Source organism: Semicossyphus pulcher, unplaced genomic scaffold (genome assembly GCF_022749685.1).
Source record: "Semicossyphus pulcher isolate SPU_LCO1_2020_fin unplaced genomic scaffold, fSemPul1.0.p SCAF_22, whole genome shotgun sequence".
NCBI classification, from domain to species: domain Eukaryota; kingdom Metazoa; phylum Chordata; class Actinopteri; order Labriformes; family Labridae; genus Semicossyphus; species Semicossyphus pulcher.
In genome coordinates, this window is record NW_027211696.1 from 19886308 (window position 1) to 19904610 (window position 18303).

Sequence of the window (18303 nt, forward strand, 5' to 3'; positions counted from 1 at the left end):
ATGGTGGCCAGCTTGGCAGGTCTACGGTTCCTGTTGATGATATTGTTGTTCTGCGGGATCAGGTACGGCGCCTGCAGCCAGGAAGCCCCGCTGGTTCTGGGGCTCAGACTGGAAGACCCGGCGGGTCTGGTGTGCATGAAGGATCGGATCATCTCGGCACCAGAAGGAGCCACGTTCAAGCTCCGTCTCTTTGGGACTGGTCTGAATGAAAGCTGGCCGTGGGTGGCGTTCGCAGGGGCAGCTGGCGGAGCGGCCGGGGCGGTCGGAGATGCGCAGGACCCGTGCGAGAAGGAGTCCAACCGTCATGAGTCCGCTTTCCAGGTGACGGGGGACTTCGCCCCGGATGAGGAGTACAGCGGGCTGATAACGGTGCGGGTCCAGCAGAGGAGCATCCCTGCGGGGGCAGCTGGCAGCGGGCAGACCTACTATTACCTGTGCGTGCGGAGCGGAGGGAGTTGGGCTTCTGCGGGCCCGGACAGGCTGCGGGTAAACACCGACAAGGGTCTCCCCGCGGACTACATCCCGCCATGGGGTCTGGCCGTGCTGATAGTGCTGCTGCTGCTGGTCTGCGGGGTGCTGAGGACTGTGAACCTGAGCCTGCTGTGGCTGGACCCCGTGGAGCTGTACGTTCTGCACAGCTGTGGGTCAGAGGAGGAGAAGAGGGCCGCCAAACGCCTAGAGCCCATCAGGAGGAGGGGGAACTTCCTGGTAAGTTTATGAAGTATAAGATAAAAACTATGTGGTGTTCCCTTGATGTTAAAATGTGTGTTTCTCCCTTTCAGACTTGTTCTCTGCTGTTCCTGTGCGCTGTGGGGCACTCGGTGCTGGGGGTCCTCTTGTACCGGGCTCTGGGCTCCATCATCTCCGCCGTGTTCACCAGCGGCTTCCTCATCTTCTTCCTGGCTGAGCTGGCCCCCCACATTCTATGCTCCGGTTATGGGTTCCAGCTGGCTCCGGGTCTCACCTGGCTGGCCCAGGTTTGCATGGTGCTCACCTGCCCTCTCTCCTGTCCTCTGGGGCTGATCCTGGACTTGGGACTGAGGAGGGACATCAGCACCTGTGGGATCAGGGAGAGGGCGATGGAGATGATCCGCACGAGTGTTAATGATCCTTACAGGTAAAAAAAAAAGACCCACACAAATACAGACAATTAGCTTTATTTTATTATCCAGAAGTCATTCATACAGTTTCGTGTTTTTTCAGTGAATTTGTGAAGGAGGAGTTCAGCCGTGGGATGCTGCGCAGTAAGACAGTGGAGGACATCCTGACCCCCCTGAAGGACTGCTTCATGCTGCCCAGCTCGGCCGTGCTCGACTTCTCCACCATGTCTGAGATCATGCAGAGCGGATACACACGGGTGCCCATTTATGAGGAGGAGAGGTGGGAACTGATTTTTCAGAACTTTTATTTATGTAGCACCGAATCACAACACCAGGAATCACAGGACAGAGCAGGAGTAGACTGTACTCCTTCATGACTTTCAAGGACATGTTAGACAACCAAAAGGTATTGTCTGATCAAAATAGTCGATACACACTACAGTACAGATATTAAGGACACAAAAAGACCCCCAACTATGTAAACAAAATAAGGCCCAGGTGATAAAGAACTGATACTAGCCTCTGTGTACTTCTGAAACATATGTGGCTGCATTTTAGAGGTCTTTTAGATGTTATGGGGAAGTAAAATTGTCGTTCTGTGAATTTTAAACGACAATATGTCACTGAAAATCACCCCTGATTACTTGTTGGATTATAGTGATTGAAATTGTGTTTAAACCTTGATTTTATGTCTCTGTATTTCCTATAAAACAGAAACGCTAATGTTAAATTTAAACCAGTTTTGACTGTAGACGTTGTGCGCTCTCAGCGCCTGTCAACAAAGCTGTTTTATCCTCACCCTCGCCATGACACATGTATTAAATACAAAGCAGTTATTTCTCTTCATCGTCCACATTTCAATTATCATGTAAAGTGTCTATGAGTACCCTTAAAAGCACTTTATAAATATTAAAATTATAGAATAGTTTTTAAACTTGTTCTGCATACTAACTGCAGCCAGAAGCAGTTCAATGTTTAAACTTTCCTTAATGACTAGCCACAAAGAAAGAACCTGTTATTATTTAAACCCTCTTTAGATTTCCCCTTTTGTTGGTTAAGTGACCTATAATGTTTGTTTTTTTAACTTTTAGTATCCACTATGTTATCATTTTTTGAAACTTGTGGTGTGCTGTCTTCCTTGAAAAAGAGATTTTAATCTGAAAGGACTTCCTGGTTAAATAAGTAAAACAAACTCTCAACAAAAGTAAACACTGGCACACAATAACTTAGACAACTTTACATTAATTGCTTACAAAGTACAAGTGTATTCTCAGCTGTGTCAGTATTTGTGTCCGATCGTCACCGTCTGTTTGATGTTTCAGGTCCAACATCGTGGAAATCCTGTACGTGAAGGACTTGGCTCTGGTGGACCCGGACGACTGCACCCCCATGACCACCATCACCAAGTTCTACAACCACCCGCTGCACTTCGTCTTCAACGACACCAAGCTGGACGCCATGCTGGAGGAGTTCAAGAAAGGTGCGCTCGCACTCGCAAAAAATACACACATCACTGACCGCCTGGAGCGGGGGTTTTAAAGCTTTTAGCTTATTTTTGTTTACATTTACACAAACTAGCAACATCAGAAGTATGCCGAAATAAGAGTTAGCTGTTCTGTTTGCAATGTATCCAAGAATGTACCAACAACTATCACCGGATTCCTTTGATACTAAAGGAAACTTAAAAATGTGATTATTCTAAGGCAAGTTCTGCAGTCATTATGTGCACTTCTTTTTATCAGGGAACTCTCACATGGCGATCGTGCAGAAGGTGAACAACGAGGGGGAGGGGGATCCGTTCTACGAGGTGCTGGGATTGGTCACCTTAGAGGACGTCATCGAGGAGATCATCAAATCAGAGATCCTGGATGAGTCTGACGGCTACCGTAAGCGTCTCTAAATGTGTTTTTGTGTTAGCATCTTATATTTTTTATTTAAACCTTTCGTCTCCTCCTCCTGCAGTGGACAGAAAGGTGAAGCGTCCCCTCGCCCAGCTGGAGATCTCTCTGGAGCCTCGCAGCGTCCACGAGGAGTTCTCTCTCTTCAAGCCTCCTGAGGGAGAACCCAAGATCCAAACGTCACCACAGCTCCTGCTGGCTACACACCGCTTCCTGTCCAGAGGTAGGTGTGTGTGTGTGTGTGTGTGTGTGTGTGTGTGTGTGTGTGTGTGTGTGTGTGTGTGTGTGTGTGTGTGTGTGTGTGTGTGTGTGTGTGTGTATATGTGTGTGTGTGTATATGTGTGTGTGTGTGTGTGTGTGTGTGTGTGTGTGTGTGTGTGTGTGTGTGTCTGATTATCTGTCAATCTTTACTTAAATGACTGTAAGTATGTGTGTTGCAAAATGGAAAGGCTGAGAGAGTTTGTGGTTGAAAATTAGTCACAGTTTAACACCTCTCATGTAATCATTATGTTCACTGTTGTATATTATATTGTTGGTACCTAACTGCATTGATGTGTTCAACCAACACGCAAAGACACTGAATCAATCTGCTCTGAGGTATCCGAGTTCGACATATTTGACCCCGTTTGTGACATCACTGTAACCCCAGACGGCCACTTCATTGTATCCTGTGTCTCTGACCTTTGACCCCTGCAGAGGTGGAGCACTTCAGCCCCGGACGCGTGTCAGAGAAGGTCCTGTTCCACCTGCTCCGTCACCCCAGTGTCAACCAGGAAGTGCACTTTGACCCAAACAACCGTCTGAGCGCGGGTCACTATCTGTACACCCGAAACCACCCGGTGGACTATTTCATCCTGCTGCTGCAGGTGCGTGCTCCTGTTCAGTCACTTTAGCACACAGGAAGTTGTTTACTAGGTTTTATTTCTACAACTGAAGTTTAAAGACGTGAGCTGAGCTGTGTTTAACAGAAAATGTTCTCATACTGACATGAAAGCCTCTGTGCTTCCTGTTTGTGATTCCTCAGGGTCGTGTGGAGGTGGAGATCGGCAAAGAGGGGCTGAAGTTTGAGAACGGGGCGTTTACGTACTACGGCGTGTCTGCTCTGACGCTGCCCTCTTCAGGTGAGAGTGAGAACAGCAGGAAGAGGATTCAGCCTTTAGGAGTTGGTTCGTCATAGATCCACAAGCTTTTATTAGATGTTGGAGTCTCGTTAGGGCTTTAACTTTTGATGTTTAAATAATTATTGAGTCATGTAACACAGGACAGAAAATTATTTAAAAAAAAAGATCTTTACAAGTTCCCAGATCATTTATAGTGCACCTGAAACATGAAACATACATCTGTTTAAATGAAGGATTTCTGTAGTATAATGCATGTTTACATAACCGAGGTAGCGCGTGCAAGCACATGGCTATATAGAGAATAACATGGCTGAGTTTGCAGGACTGCAGACACTGTGCTGACTGTGTGTGTGTGTGTATTCACAGTGCACCAGTCTCCAGTGTTGAGCCAGCGTCACTCTCCCAGGGATCCCTTTGAGTCGGCAGAAGCTACGAGCCCGTCCAGCTATTGTCCTGACTACACCGTCCGAGCGCTCACCGACCTGCAGCTCATACGGGTGTGTGCGTGTGTGTGTGTGTGTTTACCATCTATATCTCATGACATGGTCATAAAATCTATTTGTACAATTATGTTATGGGGAACTGGTTTCTTTTTGGGAGCAATTTGCAAGCCCTCATCATGTAAATCACTAAATTTTAGGCTTCGGTTATTGTTTGGGTAAGGGGTAGTAGTGGTTGGATAAGGGGTAGTAGTGGTTGGGTAAGGGGTAGTAGTGGTTGGATAAGGGGTAGTAGTGGTTGGGTAAGGGGTAGTAGTGGTTGGGTAAGGGGTAGTAGTGGTTATGGGGATGATAAAGGTAAGAGTTCAGAAAATAAATGTAAATAATGTAAATAAATAATGTAATATTATGTAAAGATTGACATGCAAAGTGTGATTTTGGGGCTATCAGACCTCAAACAGTAAGTAACATCGCTCTCTTCAAAGCCACCAGACTCCGTTGAAAAAAACAGTCATTTTATCTCCCAGATAAAATGTGTTGCTGGTCTACTGCTGCTGAGTTTTTTTGTGTTATTGTGTGTTACACACATATAATGGTGGATCAGAACCAACCATTTAAACACCAAAGTCACATATTAACACAAACAAAGTAACTGAATCAGGCAGCGATACACAGAAAACTCCAGTGTTCTCCCAAGTAAAATTAGGGTTTTAGTCGATGGAGTCTGGTGGCTTTAAAGAGCAATTTTATGGCCATTTCTGGTTGGACCAAAAATCATCTTCCTCTTTAACAAAAAGTTCTGTCTCTGTAGGGATCCTTTCTGTAAGGTTGTCACACACTTAGAATAACAATTTGAACCTTTCAGTGACAAAAACAAGAACTTTTAGAGGACATGCTTTGATTGGTCCTCTTGCCCCAAAGGATTACATTGCAGCCATTACAGCCAGTTTTACAGCTGCTGGAAGAAACAATCTAACGGAGCTATTCTAAAACTTTTGGTACCTTTTAGGGGCCAGTTTAAAAAATAATATACCCTCCTTTAAGTTATTAAGACTCAAAGATTTCAGGGAAATGCAACAACATTTAAAAGCCTTATGGGAAATATGGTCCTGACTTGTCTCCTCCTGTTTCGGACGTTTTGCAGGTGACACGTCTCCAGTATTTGAACGCTCTCATGGCATCGCGGGTCGGTCAGAGTCCAGATCCTCCTGAGATTAAGATCCTGCCCAACAGTCAGACCAAGCTGCTCAACGACAGAAACACCACACAAGGTAGCTTTGCTCAAAACGCTGTGTGACCTCCAGGGTCTGCTGCCTGATGGATCTACCAACTAACATTTTTTACTGATCAGAAATCAATCGTGTTTTCTGAATGTACTGTCCTGTTTGCCTTCAACGAAAATAATTCTCTCTTTCTCTTTTCTTTTCCTTCCTTGCGTGCCTCCACGTCTTCTCTGGTCCGTCCAGAGTTTCCTGTAAACTTTTCATTCTTTGATACCATTGAGAACTACTGTTAGTACTTTTTTTGCATGAGGTAATTGACACGCAGCCCGTCTGTGGCATGACAGTGGCAGACACAGACACAAACACACACCAAGGAGAAAGACAGTTTACCAAACACACACTGACCCCTGAAATCATGTCCCTCTCCTGGCCCCCTCTTAAACATGTTACAGGACTATTTTTACCCTTTACCTTGTAAATCTGCAAACCCCACTGGGTGCATTTTAACTCATTAGAGGTATTTCTGTGCGTGCAAGTGTATATGTGTGTGTCATTCCTTGTCCCTGCTTCTCCCTGAAATCATCACTCCTACAGATCTGGTCCAACATGATTCAAACACAAAAACATCAAGAGTATCTGTTGTTGCAAGAAATATTAGAGTGACTTTGAAGGGATGAAATGTGTCCTCTGGCGTCCATATTGGAGGCTCCAGGGCAGGTGGGGAGAAAGGTGAGGCTAAGATACGACCTGAGGGGAAAGAAAGGCGCACAACAACAGGAAGTTAGTTATTATTGTTAACGCACCTTACAACTGCAGAGCTGTTTAGGGATCTGCTTCTACAACTAACGTAAAAAATCACACCCTTTTAACTTTTTAACTGCAGAACTAGATTGAGAAATTTACCATTTTATGTTTTTTTCAGAATCAAAGTAATCCAGTGGTAGTTGTCTGTTCATTCATGGTTACTCTTTAAACGTTAACTGTTTTTAGCAAATTCGGCAAACATTATTCGGTACCAAATCGGCAATATATAAACAAATATAGTCACGAAGAGGCCAGCTCCTCTTCGTCTCCTTTTCTCCAATGACTGTATATAAAGATGGACGACGCGTCTCCATCGCCTCTCGTTGTGCAAAAGTGAAGCCAAAACACTCCCGGAGCGGGAGCTGCCAACTTGTGTAGTCTCCGGCTCCAAATGCTCAGCTGGTTGGAGCCCGGGTAACGATGTCCCGCCCCTTCCACCAAAACACACATTTATGAACACTTGGACATAAATCAGCATGATAAGAACTAACTATAATGACAGAAACCATGTTTGAGAAAAACGTATTTGACGTGTATTTTGATTTTATAGTTTGACTCATGTCCCATCTGTTAACATGGAGGAGGCGGGCTTTATGAGCTATACTGCAGCCAGTCAGCAGGGGGCGATAGGGAGGGTTTGGCTTCACTTTGAGGGAGCTGTCATGTCGGCCATCTTTTTATACAGTCTGTAAATAAATACGCTTTGGAATCAAAGGGAATTAAGCTCACCTTATATTTGCAGAACTATAATACTTTTGTTAAGGGGATCTGCACAACAACCAACGCCAAAACTTGCACTCCTTCTCTGAGCCACAACTCACATCTGAACACACAGACATTTTTAGTTTTAGATTCAGTGTGACTTATAATTCCTTAGGATATCGTAATTTACAATATCCATTTTAAATAAACGTCTGTAATCACACTGGGAAAAAGCACACTTTATAACTGCAGAACTAGGTTAAGAATTTTACAATTTTTAGGTTTTCTTCACATTCAAAGTAATCCAGTGATAATTATCTGTACGTTCTTGGTTTCACTGCAAACAGGACCTGTTTTTAGAAAGTTCGGCTGACATATATGCTACCAAAGAGCCAAAATATTAACAAATATAGTCACCAAGAGGGACTTCTTCTTCTACTTCTTTAACTCTGGCTCCTCTTTGTCTGCTTTGTGCCATCCTTCAGTAAGCAGGCAGTGTTGTTCCTCTCTTTTATATTTACCCTCCCTAACATTAACACAATGAGTGTGTGTGTGTGGTTGCCTCTGTGTGATGTCATCACCCCCCTCACTCACCCCAGCTCTCTCATTGGTCGGGTTCCACAGGTGGCAGTACAGCCCCGGAGAGCTCCACAGAAGAGGAGGCTCATGGGTAGTGCGGTTCTGTCTGCCCCCCTTGCTCCAACCAAGTAGAGATTTTAATGTTTATTTAGTTTTTCTTGAATCATCTATGGCTGGAACGTAGTTATTGGACACGACTGGAGTGAGAGTGATTTTTATTTGTTTGTTATTTAGATCCACTTCTCACACGTTCATCTCCATCCCCATTCCTGTATGTGCTTTGTTTTATACACTATGGACTATATGTGTATATTTATATTATATATATATAAAAAATGCATTTTATTTTAATTTGGCGATGCCTTTCTTCCAAGTTTAGCCATTCGTATTAAACTCTGCATTGCCATTCCTCATTTTGCCTGCCTGGGTGCCAAAGCTAAACGTGTATGTGTGTGTGTGTGTGTGTGTGTGTGTGTTGTCTGTGTGTGTTGTCTGTGTGTACTGAAGCATCCGTCCGTTTGAGACACTAAAAACACACAAGTTGGCCAAAAGCAGGTTTGCACATGTAACGTGTGCACTCTTGTTAGTATTAAGCTATTTAACAAGCTGAAAGGTACGTCCACGTTTTTATACCCTCACATATCATTCCTTTTAAACCGACAGTCGTAGAGCCAAAAACCATAATTTCAAACTTCACCTTTCAGTGGCTGATGGTTTCAATATTCAAATAAGGCGTTCAAAGTGGCCCAGAATGAAACCAAACTAACAACAAGTGATAGTTTTTATGAAGCTTATCTTGACAAATGCTCAAAACGCCTCAATATTAACCTGAGAGCGGTGGTAAGGAGCAGAAACAGACCGATGTATATTAGGTCGCCGATATTATCAGGCCAGTATGGAAGCCTTAAGCGGACATGCATCCATACATTATATTTACTCAGTTTTCCTGTGATAACGAGTCATTTCCGGTTCTGTTCTTATTAATCTCGATAACAAAGCTTGTTTTCTCGTGATAATGGATTAATTTATCTCGTTATATCAGGCTGGTCACTGTGATATTACATGCTGCCGTCGTCCACACTGATGAGGTCAGTTGAGCCTGTTTCTACGTTTGTTTTGTGCTTTTGCAGCTCTGGGGATACGACGTTTGATCATCTGACGTCGCGGTGGTGCAGCGACGTTATCTCGAGATAACGAGATAAATGACAACCGGAAATAACTCGTTATCACGGGAAAATGGAGTAAATAAAATGAATGGATGCACGTCCGCTTAGGGCCTCTATGAAATGTGATTGGCTGTGACGGGCTTCCATACTACCACACAAATACTGTATCAAATATATTTCCAGTAAAGGCCGATATGGAAACAGATTTTTTTTAAACGTAGAATATAAGCGGCTGGTGTCAAAAACGTATGAAATATATAATATCGCATATTGGTTGAGTTGTAAATAGAGCAGAAATCAACTGTCGGAAAAAGAGAGAGCTACTTTTGGATTTGCTGCTGTTCTCGTCCGAGAATTCATCAATAAAATATCAGAATTAAGAGCAAAGGTTGTAAGTTGCACATTTTGGATATTTCAGAGACATGTATTGAATAAAAGTCAGTTAGGTAACCGTACCAAAACTGAGGGTTAGTATCAGCACGGGTATAAAAACCTGTTTTTAGTCGCCAGAGAATTCAACAGTCATTTTGATCTTCAAACACTGCACACGTAGTGATCCTAGCTTCTGATTTAACGCTTTATATTACTGTCATTTAAAGTTCTTTGGGTTAAGTACAAAAAAAAATAATGTGAAGACTTCATTTTAGGATTTTCACTCTCATGCTTCTTTTTATAAACTGAAATTCCTGAATACTAAAACAGAATTGCAGCTCTCTGTGTTTCAAACCTGGAATACTTAAAGGATAAGGCGTGAGATATTCAAACTCTTCCAATACAAGAACACTAAACTACTTTTTGGTCAGTCTTGTGATGTATTTTGATCTTTTAGGAAAGCCCAGAACTTAATAAGTACACATCTCTGCGTTACTGAATCTATGACCAGCAGAGGGCGCTGTGAGCCCTGCAACATCCATTTAAAGACCCAAAGGCCCCTTGTTTGTTACCCTGTCCGTGTTGAGTTCTGTAAACATTCCAGTATGTCTCATCCGTCTGTTTTGTCTTTGAGTGTGTGTATGTGTGTGATATTCAATATGTCAGCTCTACATGTCAGCCAGTAAGCATCCAGCTTCCACCTGAACTCCATTACCCATGTTGTGTGTCGATAGCTGAACATGGATGTGAAGCATCTGTCAGTCGTTGTTGTGTTCCCTGCATTTAAACATTAATATATTGATGAGGAGGAGAAACGTGAGGTCGACTCTGTTCGTGGATTTGTTCATGTTTATTTTAATGCAGTACTCACATGTTGATATATGTTGAGAAAGATGTGGCTCTTCCTGTTTATCCTGGCCATGAAGTAATGCGTCTAAAGGATGATTACACTGTAAAAAAAAAAAGGGGGGGGGGGGGGGGGCTTAAGTGTGTGCAGACCTTGTTGTGTGCAAAAATACGCTCTAATAGTGTGCAAATACAAAGCAAATGTGCACTAAATGAGGTGAATCACATGAAGGGAAATGCATAAATACACAAAATGTTGTGCAAGTTGGAAAAATTAAACACCTGACATCCGAAGGTTGTGTCAGAAATAGTCAAACCAAACTCCATTCAAAAAACAAGCGTTTTAGATGTTGTTTGCTTGTCATCTTGCAGACAGACCTGACAAAGCAGGGATGTTTACTTTTCTCAAATCTGCATCGGGGTTCAGTTACTTCGGCTTCTTTGTTACAGTTATATGACGGCGAATTCAGTTTATTCTGGGTCCCTTTTGCTGCGTGTGCCTTGCTATATGCAGTGAAACTGCCACTCAGAGGAGACAGATGGACATGCGCTCCACAGCTGAAACAGAACGACGGTAGTTGGTGTCCATCAGAAATCCTGGTACTGATCCGAGCTAACAGCTCATCACCATGGGTACTGGTCAGCCTCAGGAGCTGGAAGCAGCAGCATCCAGACACAGCTCCTGGAGAAGCAGGGGAAAGAAAGTCCCTCATCCCTTCGCAACTTAGAAAGTATATTTTGAATCTAAACTTGTCAGGATGATAGATGTGACTTTGTATTCTGTAGAAACAGGGCGGACAAAAGTAAATGTTAGTTTGATAGTCAAAAACTTTGAAATGATTCAGGTATTGCTTATAAAATGTTCAGCTTATTTGTTATTCTTAGTTTGGAATTAGGCTGTAACCGAACATGCAGAGTGACGTGACGTGCAGAGTGAAATGTTTCTGTGACCGCGGGCTGTGTTATTGTGACAGACAAATGCAGCTCGTAATTTAGTGTTAAAGATTAACTTGGAAGGTACCCTCAGGAGATTTGACTCATTTTTGCTGATAACAAGAGATTCATTTTGTCACATCACACGGGGACTTCCCCACGGGCGGTAGGTATAGACAGAATGATAACATGTGGGTGCTTCATTAAAAGAAACAAGCAGCTGCAGGGTGTTTAGGAGTCGCCTCTGCTCCGGCTGTGTGACATTAACCGTGTTACATTCGCACAACTCTTTGATTCCATTTGTGTGTCATTCAGTGTTAACACTTTCGATCATATCGACATCTTCCACGAGTAAATACTTTCACTGATTCTGAGTAAATACTTTCAGCTGTTTACTTTTTATTTTGTTTCGTTGTAAGAAGTTCATTTCTTTGGTATCAGAAGACTGAATGTAAAAAGATAATCATAACTTTGTGCTACTTATACTGATTGAGATAAATGACATGGAGTATTAATATATGACTGCTTAGATAGAACATAATTGAGGTTTTAGTTTATAGGTGATCAGTTTTCAGGTACAACAACACTGTTACTTTAAATAAGGCTTATAAGGATGTTAAATCAGTCCCTCTTTCTGTCCAGGTTACATTTGTCCAGACCTTTGTTGTGTTTTATTTCAGGAATGCTGCCAGTTTTGGGTGCATTGAGACTCCATTGCATTTAACAATTTCAATAATCAAGTTTCTTAGGAAATAAACTCAATCCTGTTTTAAAAGTATTATTTCTGTTTGACTTTTTTATTCACAGACACATCACATGACACGACTTTGTTTGTAACAATGTGGTCTTAACAGAAAAACATGCAAATACACGTCCCTTAAAGGGGACATTAGATAAGCAATCCATTTCTTTTAATCTATGTGCTTTTGAATCATGTTGGGAAAGTTTCCTTTTAAAAACATATTTTCATTTACTTATTTTTCGGAGCCTCTCCTTCCTCCTGAAATCAATGACTGCATATAAAGATGGACGACGCGTCTCCATCTGCTCCCATTGTATGAAAGTGATGCCAAAACAGCCCTCGTGATTGGCGCTGCCATCTTGCGATGGTGATGTCATTTGGAGCCAGAGTTTGCGCAGTAGAGATCGGCGGGTGGAGCCGCTGTAGCCTTCCACTAACCAAAACACACAACTTACTGAAAAAACAGCGAGGATCCCGCACGCCGGCGTGTTAAACAGCAGAACAGCTTCTTTGTGTTGATCTGAGGTTTAACCTTTACGTTTCCTCTCGCCGTTCGTCCTCCACTCTGCTAATCAGGAACAGATCAGCTGCAGGAGCCGTATTTGTCAACAGAGCTGTCAATCATCATATTTATAGCATCAAATAACTAATTAAAAATAAACTTGTCAGAAAAATGAACACTTGGACATAAATCAGCATGATAAGAACTAACTATAATGACAGAAACCACGTTTGAGAAAAACGTATTTGACGTGTATTTTGATTTTAAAGTTTTACTCATGTCCCATCTGTTAACATGGAGGAGGCGGGCTTTATGAGCTATACTGCAGCCAGTCAGCAGGGGGCGACAGAGAGGGTGTGGCTTCACTTTTAGGGAGCATTTTATACAGTCTGTGCCTGAAACCAACAAGCCATTCTGCCATTCAAAGGTAAGACCTTAGCCATAATTGGCTGACAGTATCTGGAGTGACCTCATAGCCCCTCCCCCACTTGCGCGATCCCACGTGGAGGAGCGGCCGGCACTGCACTGTCACTCCAAAGTTGTAGAAAACATGGCTGCTCTAGGATCGGTTATTCGGCCTTGTATGTACGAGCCAGAGTCGCCGGTGAATGACGATTTCAGTGAAAGCAAGGTTCTTTGTAGAAACCTGCAGCTGTTCTGAACGGCCCGTTTCAGAGGCGACCTTTGTAAAAAATCGTAATTCTGGAAAAACATGGAATAATGCAGTTTTCACTTTTTCACTGTGAGCAATAAACACCCAGAAGTGTGAAACCCATGAAAATATGAGAATATCCATTCCAAAGATATGGCCCCTTTAAGACTGAATTTAAAGGGGAATTCTGTTGTACTTAAACCTGGTCTCTCCTCTTTTTACCTCTTTTGGGTGCTAAATAATCAACAGGTACAAAAAGTTTGGAATGGCTGATGGTGATGGCTTCAATGCAATCCTTTGGGGCGACTGTAACCTTTTAAAGTTCATCGACTAAAATTGCTTGTTTTTGTCACTGACAGGTTCAGATTGTTATTCTTAGTGTCTGACAACATTACAGAAAGGATCCCTACAGAGACGGACCTTTTTGCTTAAGAGTAAGATGCTTTTTTGACACCAGAATCAGCCATTGCGTTTCCCCCTTAAAGCCACCAGACTCCATTGACAAAAATGGAAATTTTACCTGTCAGTACACTGGAGCGGTTAGTCCACCTCTGCCTTGTTTGGTTGGTTTGTTTGCATTGTCTTGTGATTTATAACGGTTGGTTTTGGTCCGACACAATAGAAAAAATACAAACTAGCTCCCTGGTTGAGGCAATGGTAGATCAGCAGCTGCTATGTTCTCACGTTAAAATGACCGTTTTGTCAATGGAGTCTGGTGGCGTTGAAGAGAGTGACGTAGCGACTGTTTCTAGTTTTAAAAAAAAGGATCTCACCGTAACAAAAAGGTCAATATTAGAAAGGATTTTTGTTAAAGAGTAAGATGTTTTTATTTAAACCACACAATAGCATCCTGACTGTCGTTCTTTGTGACAGGCAGCAAGCTTGGATGCACTTTTTGAGCATACAACAATGACAACACTTGTAGTGAAGTAGAATGGGATCATGGGAGTTGTTGTCTTTGTCAAACAACCAACATTCAGACTTGGCTGAGGCGGAAACGATGCTCATGGACGAGGTGTAAGAGTTACATTAAACCTCTTTTAATCAGGGCCTGCCCCTTTCTCTGTTCAGCCTCACTGTCACTTATAAACAATCTAAATTGTCAAGGGAGACCCAAGGACACTTCGACATGTAGCCTGAGCTGGGAATTGAACCTTCGACCTTCCAAGTGAAAGACGACCAACTCTACCACTGAGCCACATCCAGTGTCTTTTTGTCTTTTTCCTTTTACAGGTTTGGGTTTTTCCCAAGAACTTCCTCTTCCTTTATGCTGGTTTCCGTTTGGTTAAGCCCTCGTACTTTCCGTTAGGTCTTGGTAGTGACTCCTCAGTGGTTATAGGTGTCACATTAGGTGTTAAATTAGGTGTCAGCCCCCAATGTAACACCTACACCCACTGTATCTACTGCTACTCATGTCACAGAGGTGTGAGTGAATTGGAAAATTGGCCCGAGTTGAACGAAAGTTTAAATTGAACGAGTTGTCCTTAATTAAGTTCATTACAGATGTTCAGGTGCAGGTAGAATGCCCTCTTTGTGAGGCCTCTCATCATGCAGGTATCCTCCTTTTTCCTCCTCTCACAAAGTGTCTCGGAGGAGGTGATACACAGGTTGAAGTATTTCAGTTGAAAGCACTTTACATTTAGGTTATTTTATCCTCTGAAGAAAGTAAGTGGCTGTTGTTACAGGTTACAGCTGATCTTGGTTTAAACGTTGATGGGAACATTTTACATTGATCTAGTCTATTTTAGATTTTATCTTAATGTAGAGGAGTGACATATTATAGCTGTTAGCAGGCACTCGTTTATTTACACACAAGCATCTTTCATTTGGATTCATGTTTGGTCTCCACCATGATCACCACGTAGTCTCAAACTGTGTCTGTCTGGTGTTTGCTGCCGAACAGGTAGTGTGTGGGTTTTTTTCTTTTTTTGTACAGCTACTTCTGTAAATTAAACTAGGTCATCAGGCTCACATGTGACTACGACCGCACGCACACGTACACTCAGTCCCTGCAGGTGCTGACCTTCGTTTCAAACCTACACAATCTCATGTGCGTGCTGTTTCACACACTTTATTTCACATGTTGTGATATTTTCCATAAAGTTTATACCTGAAATGTTCATAAATATATATGCAAATATATACGCACAAACCTTTGCACAGTATATACTTTTTCTACATGCTGTTCCTGTTACAGTTTATAGATTTTAGTTAGTGAGAAAAATACTTCTGCCAAAGGTCCAGGAAGTGAGACACACATGTGCTGTGCCCATCTGTCACCTGCCTCACCGCCGGGAACAGTTAATAAGAAATTGCTGACACCTTTTTTATGACACAATTTCTTGTAGCTTGGAAGCTGCAAAACATTTCTACGAACGCTGTTACAGTTTGGTGAGGTTAATGCAACGAACCCAAATGACTCAAAACTGAAGCATGTTACATAACTTTGTGGTGACTTTTATAACTCAAAGTTGATTTGGGACACCTCATCATCATCGGCGGTCGCTCTGGGTTGAGTACACCTGTCTCTTCTTGGTCCTTGTGTGTCTTCAGGGGGGTCGATTCTGGAGCCGCATATTTTGGTGCAGTGTGGACAGGGGTGAGCAGGGGTGGTGTGGTGCAGTTTGGGCCTTTTTAGTGGAGGATCACTCCATACTGGGAATCTACACCGACACCGTTGCGTCAGACGAACGTGAGCATCACAGCAGCATCTAATTTGCAAACTTCACCGGCTGCGATACAGCAAAGATGAGCCTCAAAGTTAGCCAATGGTAGTTGCAAGTCCTGGCCATAAATAGGGGTGGCAGTGACGCCAGAAAGTGTGCAGTCTGCCGGAAACAGTAGAAGAAGACAACCTTTAATAGGATTGGTTTACCCACATGTCGAGGAAATGTACATTCATTGCTCTTTCAAATGAATGTTGCCTGCTCATCGAGCCGATCAATAACTTCAACAGGAAACTGAAACTGAAGTTGGCCAAAATGAAGCGATCACTTGGTTTAACGTGGATTCCTTGGTTGTGGGTGTATTTACAGAGCAGTCGGTGGCTTTCTACACTTCACTGACGCGCAGCAGTGGGAGAAAATGAGTCGATGAAGCAGCAGAAAATTACTTGCGTATTCCTCCCGCGAGGAGGATACGCGGCTGCTGGAGATTGCAGCATTGAATAACATTGGAGCGGTTCTGTTCCAGCACACGAGTGTCGAATATAAGCTTCAAATACGTTGCCTGTGTAGATTCCCCGTCAGTCTGCAATCTTCTTCCGCAGTGCGGTGGAGGTCGTTGCTGTACAGTGCAGCACCTAAGTTTCCTCCAAGATGCCCTTTTGGTTGCCGTGGTTTCCCAGGTGTTGAAGTCTATGTTACACTTTTTGATGTTCATCTTGAAGTTGTCCTTACACCTTTTCTGTTGGCCTCCCCCAAAAATTTCAACTTGAGACAAATCTGCTTGACGCTGTGTCTCGAAAGTTGTTCAGCGTTTAGATTTCCTGACTCCCTCTAATGCATCATAAATGATGGCTCCGCCCTCCGTCTCATGTTAAAATAGTGTTCTTCTCCTCTTGAGGACAGACCTGACAAAGCTTCATGTTGTTCCTAATCTGCATCATGATGTTGTTCTTTCAGCAAACTGAAGAGCCGTTAATTAAAGTCGATCACAAGAAAATCTGTTTCTGTTTGGGCTTCATCCCGCTGCAGTAAGCCAGAGTGCAGCCTCTGTGTAACTTCCTGTTTACAGTGAGACTGAGACTCAGCACAGACAGATGAACGGGCGCTCCTCCGGGGGATGGGACGAACCGAGAGATGACAGCGTTTATTTAGCAGACACATCTGGAGGGAGAATTTCACTTCACTTTGATCTGAACACACGGTCGCTTCTCGAGCTGCTGACTGGACTGTAAACAATGCAGCGCACAGAGAGGGAAGTCTGGCCTGGAACTGTTGATGATTAAATTGCACAGTACCAGATGTGTAAATAGGCATTTATTTCTACCTAAAAAGGTGAAAATATGTCTGTAATTTGTTTGTTTTTGCTGCCTCAAAGTGACCAGAATAAACTGCACATGCATGACTACAAATAATCAATCATAAGCAACTAAGAGATCTCTGTCATCTGTCACTGATAGTTTGATCAAATGTGTTTGACTCATTTATTATTTAAGAACTCTTGAACCAAGTTAGAGAAGCTGATTGTTCTTCACTGAGGTGTCACGGCCTTTTGTATTCTCAGATCCTCTTTTCCTCTAGTTCAACTGTTTTTTTAACACTTCTGCTGCAAATGAACCAGAATCCAATACAACACTGCCATGAGGTGTACTCGTCCAGCGCTTCAGGGTTTTGGCGTTAATTCAACTTCAAAGTGGTAATCTCGAAGATCTCAGTTCCTCTTTGGTGGCACCTTTGACGGTAATGCAGCACACTTCCCAGATATCCAGACAGTGCTGCATGTGTGACGTCCACGGTCGGCTCCAGTTGTAACTCTTGATTTTCCTGGCTGACGGTCGCTTTCCTTTTCAGACTGTTTGCTTCATCTGAGCGTCGAGTTTGTTTCTTCTTCTTTGGATTTTCATTTTCCTGTTTACTCGCAACACTTGCAGAGACTGGAAGAGCAGCCGCTTAGCTCCGCCTACCCTCTCTGGCAGACCAACCACTGCTGGCTGATGGAAAACACGTCACTAATACCTCTTTCCCGACTAAATTTAGCGTGTTGACGCAGGTTTTTCAGACCTGGGAAGACCCGCTTATAGATGTCTCTTTACCCATTGCCAGTGAAGTACACTCCTGTCGGTCTCTTATCTGCTGCGTCACCGTCTGACGTCACAAACATGCCGGAGACAGGGTTAGTTAATTTCTGATCGGCATCAGTGCCTCGGAGCCGAGGCGATAATGGCCCGGGTCTACTGCAGAGTCTGAATGCCGAAAAAGGAAGTACGGAGCCGTTTTCTCGTTTTGTCACTCAGAATCCAAAATTGAAAAAACGACAAAACCAAATCAAAGGAAACGGTCCAGTTTGTTTTTTTGTACATTTATTATTTTGATTTGTAACGCAATGAATAAAGGAATACATTTGGGCTGTCACGTGATGCGGAAGTAATAGTTAAAATGTCAAAATAAAAGCCCCTAAACAGCGCTGGCTGGCTGGCTGGTAGATACATAGAGAGTTAGATAGATAGATAGATAGATAGATAGATAGATAGATAGATAGATAGATAGATAGATAGATAGA

At 43.1% G+C, this 18303-nt stretch overlaps 1 protein-coding gene across 1 annotated transcript; it reads left to right on the plus strand.

The window, feature by feature from the left end:
* Positions 1-10350, plus strand: LOC138601985 (metal transporter CNNM3). Its single transcript, XM_069673338.1, has 11 exons — positions 1-708; positions 783-1117; positions 1204-1380; positions 2423-2580; positions 2843-2986; positions 3063-3221; positions 3695-3864; positions 4023-4119; positions 4486-4616; positions 5704-5830; positions 7913-10350. The coding sequence occupies exons 1-11, from the start codon at positions 1-3 to the stop codon at positions 7960-7962; spliced, it is 2256 nt and encodes a 751-aa protein (XP_069529439.1). The 3' UTR covers positions 7963-10350.
* The last annotated feature ends 7953 nt before the right edge of the window (positions 10351-18303 follow it).

Coding starts and splice junctions, on each gene's coding strand:
- LOC138601985 (XM_069673338.1), top strand. CDS start 1: ATGGTGGCCAGCTTGGCAGGTCTACGGTTCCTGTTGATGATATTGTTG. Junction 2,987..3,062: donor GGATGAGTCTGACGGCTACC/GTAAGCGTCTCT, acceptor CTCCTCCTGCAG/TGGACAGAAAGGTGAAGCGT. Junction 3,865..4,022: donor ATTTCATCCTGCTGCTGCAG/GTGCGTGCTCCT, acceptor GTGATTCCTCAG/GGTCGTGTGGAGGTGGAGAT.